We start from the raw sequence: 12246 nt of genomic DNA, 5'->3' as shown, positions 1-12246 counted from the left end.
CTGGACCATTTCCTTACACCACACACAAAAATAGACTTAAAATGGGTGAAAGACCTGAGTGTGAGGCAGGAATCCACCAAAATCCTTGAGGAGAACACAGACTGTACCTCTTCGACCTCAGCTGCAGCAACCTCTTCCTAAACACATCACCAAAGGCAAGGGAAGAAAGGGCAAAAATTAACTACTGGGACTTCATTGAGATCAAAAGCTCTTGCAAAACAAAGGAAACAATCAACAAAACCAAAGGACAAACGACAGAATGGGAGAAGATATTTGCAAATGACATATCAGATAAAGAGCTAGTATTCAAAATCCATAAAGAACTTACCAAACTCAACACCCAGAGAACAAAGAATCCAATCAAGAAATGGGCAGAAGATATGAACACACATTTCGGCAAAGAAGACATCAGATGGCCAACAGACACATGAAAAAGTACTCAACATCACTTGGCATCAGGGAAATACAAATCAAAGCCATAGTGAGAGACCACCTCACACCAGTCAGAATGGTTAAAATTAGTCAGGAAACGACAGATGTTGGCGAGGATGCGGAGAAGGGGAACCCTCCTACACTGTTGGTGGGAATGCAAGCTGATGCAGCCGCTCTTGAAAACAGCATGGAAGGTCCTCAAAAAGTTGAAAATAGAGCTATCCTATGACCCAGCAATCACACTACTTGGTATTTATCCTAAGGATACAAATGTAGTGATCTGTTGGGGCATGTGTACCTGAATGTTTATAGCATCAATGTCCATAACAGCCAAACTATGGAAAGAACCTAGATGCCCATCAACAGATGAATGGATAAAGAAGATGTGGCATATATATATACAATGGAATACTATACAGCCATCAAAAGAAATGAGAGCTTGCCATTTGCAATGATGTGGATGGAACTAGAGGGTATTACGCTAAGCGAAATAAGTCAATCAGAGAAAGAAAATTATCATATGATCTCTCTGATATGTGGAATTTGAGAAGCAGGGTGGGGGATAGTTGGGGTAGGGTGGGAAAAAATGAAACAAGATGGGATCAGGAGGCAGACAAACCATAAGAGACTCTTAATCTCACGAAACAAAATGAGAGTTGCTGGGGGGTGGGAGAGCAGGGATAGGGTGGTTGGGTTATAGATACTGGGGAGGGTATATGCTATGGTGAGTGCTGTGAAATGTGTAAGCCTTGTGACTCACAGACCTATACTCCTGGAGCAAATAATACATTATATGTTAATTTTAAAAAGTTTAAGACATATTTGAAAGGCAATAAAACACATTAGAAACTAAAATTAGAATATCTCTTTTTCTAAACTTCAGTAGGAACTTAGACAATGTCATCTGTGAGTAAAGTTAGGATATGGCAACAAGATAATAAAGTACAAGATATTACTTTTCTTCACAAACTCTTAATTTATTAAAAAGCTATCAATAGTCTAGCTTTTGGTCTTTAAAATTAATGAGTAAAGAAAACTTTTCAGGGAAACAATTTTATTATCTCAAGAAAACTTTCCATTTTTCATAGAATGGAGCTTAAATATAATATAGGCCTTGGTAGATAGTTTCCATCATTTGGTTTTGGAAACAACAGTTTCCTATAACATGAGAAGGCTCCTCAGAAGAAAATCCTTAAAACAAGTAGTGAGAAATTGCTTAATGGGAGTAAGCAGTTAAGAATGCTTCCTAGAGGGGTGCCTGGGTGGCTCAGTGGGTTAAGCCTCTGCCTTTGGCTCAGGTCATGATCTCAGTATCCTGGGATTGAGCCCCACATCGGGCTCTCTGCTCATCAGGGAGTCTGATTCCTCCCCTCCTTGCCTGCTGTTCTGCCTACTTGTAATCTCTCTTTCTCTCTATCTGTTAAATAAATAAATTAAATCTTTAAAAAAAAATGCTTCTTAGAAACCAGACTGCCTGGTCACATCCTAAGTCTCCCACTCACTAATTACTTTGTCTGTGAGCCTCAGTTTCCTTACCTACAAAATGATAATTATGATGGTTTCTATACAAAAAGATATATGAGAGGATTAAATGGAATAAATGATGTGTGATGGCTAATTTTATGTATCAACTTGACTGGTCCACTGGGTGCCCAGATTAAACACTGCTCTGAGTATGACTGTGAGGGCATTTCTGGATGAAATGAACATCTGAATCGGTAAAATCCACCCCAACATAGGTGGGCCTCATCACCCAATCCAAGGAGGCCTGAATATACCAAAAAGGTAGAGGAAGTGAGAATTTGGTCTCTCTGCCTGACCCCTTAATTAGGACATTGGTCTTCAGCCATGCTCAGATTGGCATTTTTCACTATTGGATCTCCTGGACTTAGACAGAAACTCTAACATTGGCTCTTCTGGTCTCCCAGCCTGACCACTGCAGATCCTAGGACTTCTCAGTCCCAATAACTGTGTGACCCAATTCCTTACGATAGATGGGTCTCTCTCTCCCTCTCCATATATATATATTCTAAAACCAAATGATGGAAATTATCAAGGCCTATATGGTATGTAAGTTGTATATATGTGAGTGTTCTGTTTCTCTGGAGAACTTGACTGGTACACTACGCAAAGGATACAGCAAAAAGTCACTAAACATTAGTAGTGATGATGATGATGATTTGCTGCTTAATATACTCATCTTCTCAAATTTTTTGTCCAGTATTTCATTCACTCCTTGATCACTTAATTAACAAATATCTATGGAGTTTCTGGTAAGGGTTAAAGAGTGAGTTAGATGCTAGGGATACAACAATAAACAGGACCCCTGCAGTTTTGATGCTCACATTCCCCTTCAGGAGACAACAATAAACAAACAAAGAATTAAGTAAAAAGAAAATACAGGTAAGGTAAGTGCAGTGCCCCTTCCTCTACCATCCCTGTTCCTAAAGGTTATTATTAATTTTTGTGTGTTTCCTTAAAGTACACCTATACCAGCATCCCTATGTACCTATATTGTTCATTTACTACATCAGTGGGCTCATACAGAGAAAACATCCTAGCTTTCCATGTGTCACTGATAGACATACACAGCTCTGAGACCTTTCCAGATCATCACAAGCAGATCAGGTCGGTTGGATAGCTGCATCCAGAATATCTTATTTGTGGGTATTTAATCAACTCCCGACTATGCACAAGTAATTCGTCTCTAGTTTTGTCATTATAATCCATGCTGTAATAGACATCTACAGGAGAAATGTAAAGGTTGGAACAAGTCAATCCTGCAAAAGTAGCACAACTACGAAACAAATTAGATGTGGTTTTCATTTTGCTATTATATTAATATTTATATATCAAAGTTTCTTCAATAGTTGGTGGAATTATCTCAGAAAAATTCAAATTCATTCTATATATGATTTGTGACATTTTGCTGTAACAAATTTCACAGATACTCATCAATACCCACACTAAATTCCTTTTACATAAAAAATTTTTTTGTAAAGGAATGTGACCAGGTAAGACTCATTTTTACTAAAGATAGGGAAAGAGAGTGTATAATTCAAATGTAAGAGACAGCTGAGTTCACTCTGACTTAGTATCAGACACTGGACCCACAAACTGACATCTCTTTAAACCAACAATCTTAAGACAAGTCTTTACTAAAGTGTGAGTTTAGAAAAGTGTTTTGTTGAGGATCCTGTTTGGCTCAGTCAATTAAGTGTCCAACTCTTAATTTTGGCTAAGGTCATGATCTCAGGGTTGTGAGATTGAGCCCCACATCAGGCTCCCAGCTGAGGAGGAGCCTGCTTAAGATTCTTTCTCTCTCCCTCTCCCTCTGTGTCTGCCTGCCCGCCACCCTCCCACCCTGCCCACTTGCTCTCTCTTTCTCTCTAAAAAAAAAAAAATAAAAGTAGTAAAATGTTTGGTTTTTTTCCTGAAGTCACAATCTAAATCTTTTTTTAGTTGTCCCTTACAGTGGATTTTGTTACTTGATTTGAATTTTGCTTTCATAAATTGAAACCCAAAGAAATTCTAATAAGATCTCACCAGTGCCAACTGTAGTTGGATGATTACTTCATGGTTTTGCTAAATGCATCAACTTACCTATTTGCAATTGTGCTAGGAAACAGAGATGCTAGTCTTTTCTCATTTAAATAGGAGTAGAAGACCAATTAAGACTGCTGTTGTGGAAAAGAGGGCACTTGGGAAAACTGCCTCCTAATTTTTAAGCAAATCACTGGTTTTGATTTGTGCTTAGTGGACCATTGCATCTTGCCATTAGTAGTCGTATGCTCAACTTCAATAACTAGATCCGAATCTCTGGTTCAATTAAACTGGGGTTCCATTAATGAAAATAAGATCATCAGAGACCCCACAGTTCTCTGCAGACTAACAGTCATTAGCTAACGTGCCCTGGGAACTGACAAAGTGAACAGTGGAGAAGTGTGGTTACTCTGGCTTTTTGGAAACACAATTATCTTATTAATTTCATTAAATGCTCTTGATCAAGTTACATGACATTCGACAAAATGCACTTTAAAATGAAAGTTTTAAGGTTTCCTTTTTTGTTAGAGTGAACATACTAGAAAGCATCCATAGGAAGCTACGACTATTTTCTGTGGCAGCTTCACTGGGATCTCAGTGTGTGCATTTGTAATAAAGTACCACAATTTACATGAATACTGTATAGTCAGTTATAAGAGCACACAGTCATTTTCTCATTCAATTCAAAAATCTCATCATGGGGAGTCCATTTTTCAGACAGACACAAAAACAAACAGTTGAAATGAAGAAATATCTCCTGGCTTTTTCAAGATTAGAAAGTCTGCCCTTGGGCATAATTCATTAGCTATACCTTTCAAATAAAATATCTTATACAGAGAACAACTGTTATTATTACATTCATTTATAGTAACTTTCAAAGCCTACAAATGACAAAATTAGCAATTGAAAAGTATTTGTAGAAAGAAAAACATGAAGTTCAACGTACAGTACCCCCTCCCATCCCTGGGGGATATGCTCTAAGACCCCCAATGGATGCCCAAAACTAGACAGGACCAAACCATATATATTCCATTCTTTCCTATACATAACTCTGATTAATTTATAAATTAGGCACAGTAAAAGATTAATAAGAACTAGTAATAAAATAGAACAATTATAAAAATATACTGTAATAAGTTATGTGAATGTGTCTTTCTCAAAATATCTTATTGTGCTGTGGGCTCACTGTTCTTCTGATGGTGTGAGATGATAAAATTTCTACGTGAGAAGATGAAGTGAGGTGAATGATGTAGGTGTGTGACCTAGTGTTGGGCTACTATTGAGTTTCTGATGATACATCACAAGGAGGATCATCTACTCCTGAACCACACTTTACCACAAGTAACTGAAACCTCAGGTAAGGGAGGACTGCTGTATGTTCATGTAATCTTAGCTGTCATGCATGTGCAATGAGCTTTTTTTTAAAGAGAGAAACTTGATGGTTATAAAGGAACAGAAATATAATTGGGATTCACAGCATAGAAGAAATATGCTATTAGGTGATGATTATTAATTTTTTTTCTTTCTTTCTTCCTTCCCTTCCTTCCTTTCTTTCTCTTCCTCTCCTCACCTTCCCCCTTTCTCCCTCCCTCCCTTCCTTCCTCTCTCTCTTTCTTTCTAAGTAGGCTCCATGCCTAGCGTGGAGCCCAACATAGGGCTTGAACTTGTGAACCTGAGATTAAGACCTGAGCTGAAATCAAGAGTCAGATGGTTAACTGACTGAACTACTCAAGCACTCCTGATTATTAATTTTCTGTGTATGTGACTTAAGTTGACTATCATTATGTATTAAGATCTCATTTATGGGATTTGCAAAACACATACTCATATCCTCTTCTACAAGTTGGGACCAAATATGGCCTATGAAAAGTTTCTGTTTATTATAATATTAAGTTAATGATGCAATTAATATTTATTCAAATTCCTCTCTAATCTCAAGCATCATATGTGTCCTTGAACTTTAAATTAAAAAAGACACTTAAAATATATGGATATAGACTTGCATTTCCATTTAAAGACATAATTCTTAAAACATTAAGCTGGAGAGATAAAAGAAGAAAAGAGCATTCACAATTGCTCTCTGAGTTATCTGATAGGCTTTATAAGCTCAATCATTTCTGTTACTGAAAGCATTCACAGACTATTAGATACAGATGGAGTGTTTGGTTATCAAAAACATGCTTGCTCCTTTCATTCTGTGGTGAATCTTCCATTAGATTGATTTGTGACTGAGGTGTTTGCAGTGCCTCTCAGGAGAGTGAGATCTTTTTCATTGTTCTATATATTTTCTAAAGGTTCTTTAATGAACATGGGCTATATATATTCTCTCTTTCTAAAGATAGTGTATATAATAAATATACAAATTCTCATTACCGGTGCCCTGTGTGACCAAAATGTCCTGCCTGAAGTTGGCAACTGGAAATAGGTGATGGGGACATGGGTGTTTATTATGTCTTCTCTCTATTTTTTTGGAAGTTTGGAAATTTCATAATAGTTTAAAATTACAGTGTCTACTTATACATCATAGTACCTGGCCAGGGTTTACATGGAAGAATTTACAAACTCCAGGAATATACAATTTAGGACATGTAATGCTGATGAGGATTGACATAAAAAAATACACCAAGAGGGACGCCTAGGTTGCTCAGTGTGTTAAGCATCTGACTCTTGGTTTTGGCTCACATTGTGATCTCAGGATTGTGAGATCGAGCTCTGCCTCGGGCTCCATGCTCAGTGGGGAGTCTGCTTAAGATTCTCTCCCTCTGCATCTCTCCCCACTCACGTGTGTGTATGTGTGTGCACACTCGCTCTCTCTCAAATAAATAAAATAAAAAATACACCAAGAATAAATGATATAAGATAAATAGAGAGAGCAAAACAGTTCAGAGAAAAGAGATAGCTATGACTCACTCATTTTCTCATAGCTATCTCTTTTCTCCAGCTTCTACTTTGACCTCTCTCAAACTCTGACCCTGCTCTCTTCCCCGTCAGTTATCTGAGAATCCACAAGTCCTGCCTGTGTTTCCCCTGCAGAGTGTCTCAGGCTCATCACTTACCTCGGAGCCACTGACATTTTAGGCCCAGTTGGCTGCAAAGACATCTGAGCTGTAATCCTTAATCTCTGGTCTCACTTGATTTAAAAATTCATCTTGAATCCTGATGTCAAATTCATCTTCCTAAAAAAGGCATTATTGTGTCTCTACTTTAGGAGCAGGAGGCACATTCTTCTCATATTCTTCTGACCTGGCCATTCTGCCCACTGAGGCCATTCCTCAGAAAACTCATCCGTGCATTTTGCTGTCTCTTTGCATTTGTTCAGTCTTCTGCAGGACCTTACACTTCCATAAATCTTATACTTATTTATAATAAAAACTTGTGCAAGTATTTACTGAATACTTTCAAGACCTACTTCTTTCTCCATAAGTTCCTTATTATGACCATCATTTTATCTTCCTTTGGGTTACTTCTGTGTTTTTGAGTGTCATCTGAGCCACAGGACTTTTGTTTGGATAAGTGATCCAGTGGTTCTCAACCCAGGCTGCCCATTAGAATCACTGAAGGCATTTAAAAAATATCCATCCAAGGACAATTAAATCAGAATCTCTGGAGATGAAGCATAGACATTAGGAAAAAAATTTTTTATATGAATTATTTATAGAATGTCCCAGGTGATTCTAGCAAACAGGAAGTTGAGACCCACTCATCCAAATATTAGGTTTCTTGATTTATATGTACTATTCATTCATTTGGTCAAGAGCTATAGGTATTTATTATAGAGGTACAAAACTGGTAGCCCTGGCATGGTTTGTTAGGCTCATAGGGTCTTGTCTTTTCTTTTCTTTTCTTTCTTTTTTTTTTTTTTAAAGATTTTATTTATTTATTTGACAGACAGAGATCACAAGTAGGCAGAGGCAGGCAGAGAGAGAGGGGAAGCAGACTCCCTGCTGAACAGAGAGCCCGGTGCGGGGCTCGATCCCGGGACCCTGAGACCATGACCTGAGCCAAAGGCAGAGGCTTAAGCCACTGAGCCACCCAGGTGCCCCTCATTGAGTGTTTTCAAAACAATTTTAGCCTTTAGACAATATTTTAAAATCGGAAGATTTATTATAAACATTGAGCTACCTAGGTCCTCTTGGAAAAAAATAAAAAAAGGAAGATCTGGTGAGACTGTGCATGAATTATTGCAAGGCATCACTTGGCTAGAATGAAACTGCAGTATCCCTTCTAGAAGGAGAATGAGCTTCTAGATTCCTACAGTCCTCACAACTCCCTATTGCTCCCTTACAGGGGCTGAGTACTACCATTTATTCTATCATTTGCATAATTGTTCATGTTCCTTATTTAACAGTAGAGAACAATGCTTTGAAGCCCTACCTGACTCCTTTGCCCTAAGGACCCTCTCTGCTCCCAATAAGGCTCACTGTTTAGTAAAAAATGTTTTTATGTATCAAATATCTAGGCATCTAGCCCACTTCATTTATGCTGGCCTCCATAGTAATTTGAGTTTGCAGCCCTGGGCTGCAAACCCTGTGGCAAATACTGTGTTAGATGGTAGGGATATAGAACAATAAAGTACAGTGTTTGTTTTGGAGGAAATCACAATTTATTGGGAAATGCAGACATACCAAAAAATATTATAAAAAAAAAAAAAAGAAAGGGAAAAAAGTGTCAGGGAAAGAAGGGAACAGTGCTTGTTAGAATTAGGAAAGACTGCACAGAAGAGGTAGCGTTTGAGGTGGATCTAGAAAAATGAATTGGGAGTGTTTCTGGGCAGAAAGATGAAGAAGGTGTTTTAGGCCAAGAAACAGCAATTCCCAAATATGAACATGTGGAAGCCCACGGAGCAGTCAGAAAATTGTATGTGGGGAATGAGAGATGAAACTCTGAAGGAGGATGGGATAGGGAAGGTTGGTTTTGTGTGAGTTCCCAATGGTTTTTTCATTTTGTCTTCTAAGATAGTGGGAAAGATAGTCTTTAACTGAAGAGAGACACGATCAAATTTCTTTTTTAAATCTATAGATTTTTAAAAAAAGATTTTATTTATTTATCTGACAGATAGAGATCACAAGTAGGCAGACAGAGAGAAGAGGAAGCAGGCTCCCTGCTGAGCAGAGAGCAGAGAGCCTGATGCGGGGCTCCATCCCAGGATCCTGGGATCATGACCCGAGAGGAAGGCAGAGGTTTTAACCCACTGAGCCACCCAGGAGCCCCTCACATTTCTAATTCTATTATCAGAAGGATAGTTCCAACAGCAACGTGGAGATTAACTGGGAGGCTAAGGTGAGCAACCAGATCAATGACAGCAGCAACAGAAGAGGAGCAGAGAGATTCCAGAGATCTTTTGGAAGTATAATTGGCTGGGCCTGAAAACATACAGGAAAGGGAGAGGACTAATCAAGGATGTTTTGATTTGGTATGTAAAAACCCAGAAAATATTTTAGTGGCTAAAGAGAATTTAAAATGATTTACCACAGATAGGAGTCAATGTCACGGTGACTTAATATTTTAACTTCAAGCTATAAAGCATCATTGCGGTACTGGGATTTTTTTAACCCTTTTTTTGGTCTTTCAAATAAATATGCTTATTAATTTAGATGCCTGATGCATACCTGATTCTGCTGAACTTAGAGGATGACCTCCAAATTTTATTTCAGTTTGGCGGAGTTTAGTCATGTTTAGCAGCTGTGTGACTTGTGGAACATCTGTCGTTAGTTGGCAGCTTCGTGGAATAATGTCTGTAGGTTCATCTGTTGGAAAGGGAACACCATATCCAGCTGAAAGTAAAGACAAACATTCATTCCTCAAATGTAAGTCATTTCTGCCAAATGGGCATATCTTATAAATGAAACCAATTAAAGTAAAACTTTTTATTTATTTTTTAATTATTTTTAAGATTTTATTTATTTATTTGACAGAGATAGTGAGAGAGGGAACACAAGCAGGGGGAGCAGGAGAGGGAGAAGCAGTCTCCCCACTGAGCAGGGCACCAGACTCCCAGGACCCTGGGATCACGCATGACCTGAGCAGAAGGCAGATGTTTAATGACTGAGCCACCTAGGCGCCCCTAAAGTAAAACATTTTAGAATATGACTTTGAATGAATTACTTAATCTTATGGCCTCGCCTTTCTCATCTGTAAAATGAATGTTGTAATTTTACTGCTTATTTCGTAGGACTGTAGGAATTATTAAATGAGATAAAGTGTATGACATATAGAGTAAGTTCAGAGACTTGTGAAATAAATGACAGCATTCATTGGATATATTTTATACTTATTTTTTTTTTAAGATTTTATTTATTTATTTGACAGAGAGAGAGATCACAAATAGGCAGAGAGAGAGATGAGGAGAAGCAGGCTCCCTGCTGAGCAGAGAGCCCAATGTGGGACTCGATCCCAGGCCCCTGGGATCATGACCTGAGCCGAAGGCAGAGGCTTAACCCACTGAGCCACCCAGGTGCCCCTATACTTATTTTTTAGTACTAGAATATAACTCAAGAAAAGAGCTAGTTAGGTGTGCTCCAAGTACAGTGGCTCATTTACACTGGGATTTTTTTCAACCCTTTTAAAAAATATACACAAATAAATATACACAATATATCACAATATACACAAATCATATATACACAAATATACAATATCAATATACACAAGGATATAGTTGAATAAGCACCTAGAGACATTATATGAGTAAAGTTATTTTTTAACTTTTTATTTTGAAATAATTATAGATCTACAGAAAATTTACAAAAATAGTAGAGTTCCTAATACATTTTACCCAGTTTCCCCTAATGTTAACATCTTACTTGTGAATACTTTCAAAGAAAGAACAGTATATTATAATTAAAATAGTAGTTTTATTATTATAATTTGTATTCCTAATGAGATTTGGTATCATTCATATATATTTATATGGATATATAAATTTCCAGTTTAGTAAATTTTGCGTTCATGTTCTTAACCCATTCCAGTATTAGAACATTATTTTCATTTGTATGACCTCTCTTACAGCAAAGATATTAAGTCTTGTCATACATATTAAGTAGGAATTAAACTGGTATTAGCATTCCAAAAAGCAATTTTCCTATATGTATCAACAGCCTTAAAAATGTATCTGCCAATTTACTCCATAATTTCACTTTGTGAATCTTTTTTTTTTTTTTAATAAGGATTTTTTTTTTTTTTTAATTTGAGAGAGAGAGGGAGAGAGAGAACGTACACGCACATGCTCATGGGGTGGGAAGAGGAGGAGGGACAGGGAGAGACAGTCGTAAGCAGACTCTGTTCTGAGCTTGGAGCCCCACACAGGATTTGAGGCTTGATTTGATGACATTGAGATCATGACCTGAGCTGAAACAAGAGCTGCCTGCTTAACTGACTACACCACCCAGGTGTCCCTGAGTCTTTTCTAAAGAAAAACAAACAAACAAACAAACAAACACAAACAGAAACTCAGATGAAAAGATCTATATAAATAGGTGTTTATAATTTCTCAAAAACAAAAAACTTGAATTACCAATGAAGAGCCACAAGAAATTCTACTTATGAAGATGGCTTAATGATGTGGGAAAAATTCATTATAGGAAGTTACATGAAAGTAATATATACAAAACTCTAACTGTAGAAAATCAATGAGTAAAATGTGGGCATGGTAAAAAGACTAAAATGAAATATACTGAGATGTAAAATAGCTTTTGATAGTTAGCTTAAGTGTAGGCTTTATTTTCTTCTACATTAAAGTGTCTATGTTTTTAATTTTTATAAGTAAAATATCTAATTTTAGAATCTAGTGGAAAAAATTTGTGTGTGTATATATGAATATGAATAGTAACAAAAATTCAACCAATCATCCCTCAAAAAACATCCTATGTAAGTATAAACTCTAACCACGTTTATAAAGGCAAATGATGTTAGGTTTATATGCACCCAAGTCATGGCAGTTTCCTAATTAGACCCTAATGTCCTAATCTTGAAAAGGAAATGAATCATTTAACTAAAAACTTGAATACTCATCAGCAATGTAATGGTTTCTAAGGGTCTTAATGTTCCAGTCTTTCAAAATGCAGTAGATTTACAAATCTTAGTTTTCAGGTGCTGTTTGTTGGTCCATTTCTTATTTGTCATCCACATTTAGAAAATCAATATAAAGTAGCTGAGTAGATAAACTCTCAAAATAGAAAACATTTGGAAAAATAAGTAAACTAACTCCAGATATATATTTGACATATCATTTCAAACTCTTCTGAGGTAGAACAAGATAATTTCCAAATCAAT

At 37.0% G+C, this 12246-nt stretch overlaps 1 protein-coding gene across 5 annotated transcripts in view; it reads right to left on the bottom strand.

The window, feature by feature from the left end:
• CFAP20DC (CFAP20 domain containing) overlaps positions 1-12246 on the bottom strand; it is a 253242-nt gene that overhangs the window by 105667 nt on the left and 135329 nt on the right. For all 5 annotated transcript variants that reach the window (XM_082739068.1, XM_082739070.1, XM_082739069.1 and 2 more), the window contains one exon: positions 9585-9749. In XM_082739068.1, coding sequence (XP_082595194.1) covers positions 9585-9749 — 165 coding nt within the window. The remainder of the gene's footprint in view (positions 1-9584; positions 9750-12246) is intronic.

The sequence above is a fragment of the Mustela nivalis genome, assembly GCF_964662115.1.
Source record: "Mustela nivalis genome assembly, chromosome: 1".
NCBI lineage: Eukaryota > Metazoa > Chordata > Mammalia > Carnivora > Mustelidae > Mustela > Mustela nivalis.
Note: the sequence above shows the minus strand (reverse complement) of the source record. Positions and strands in the feature narration are given on the sequence as shown.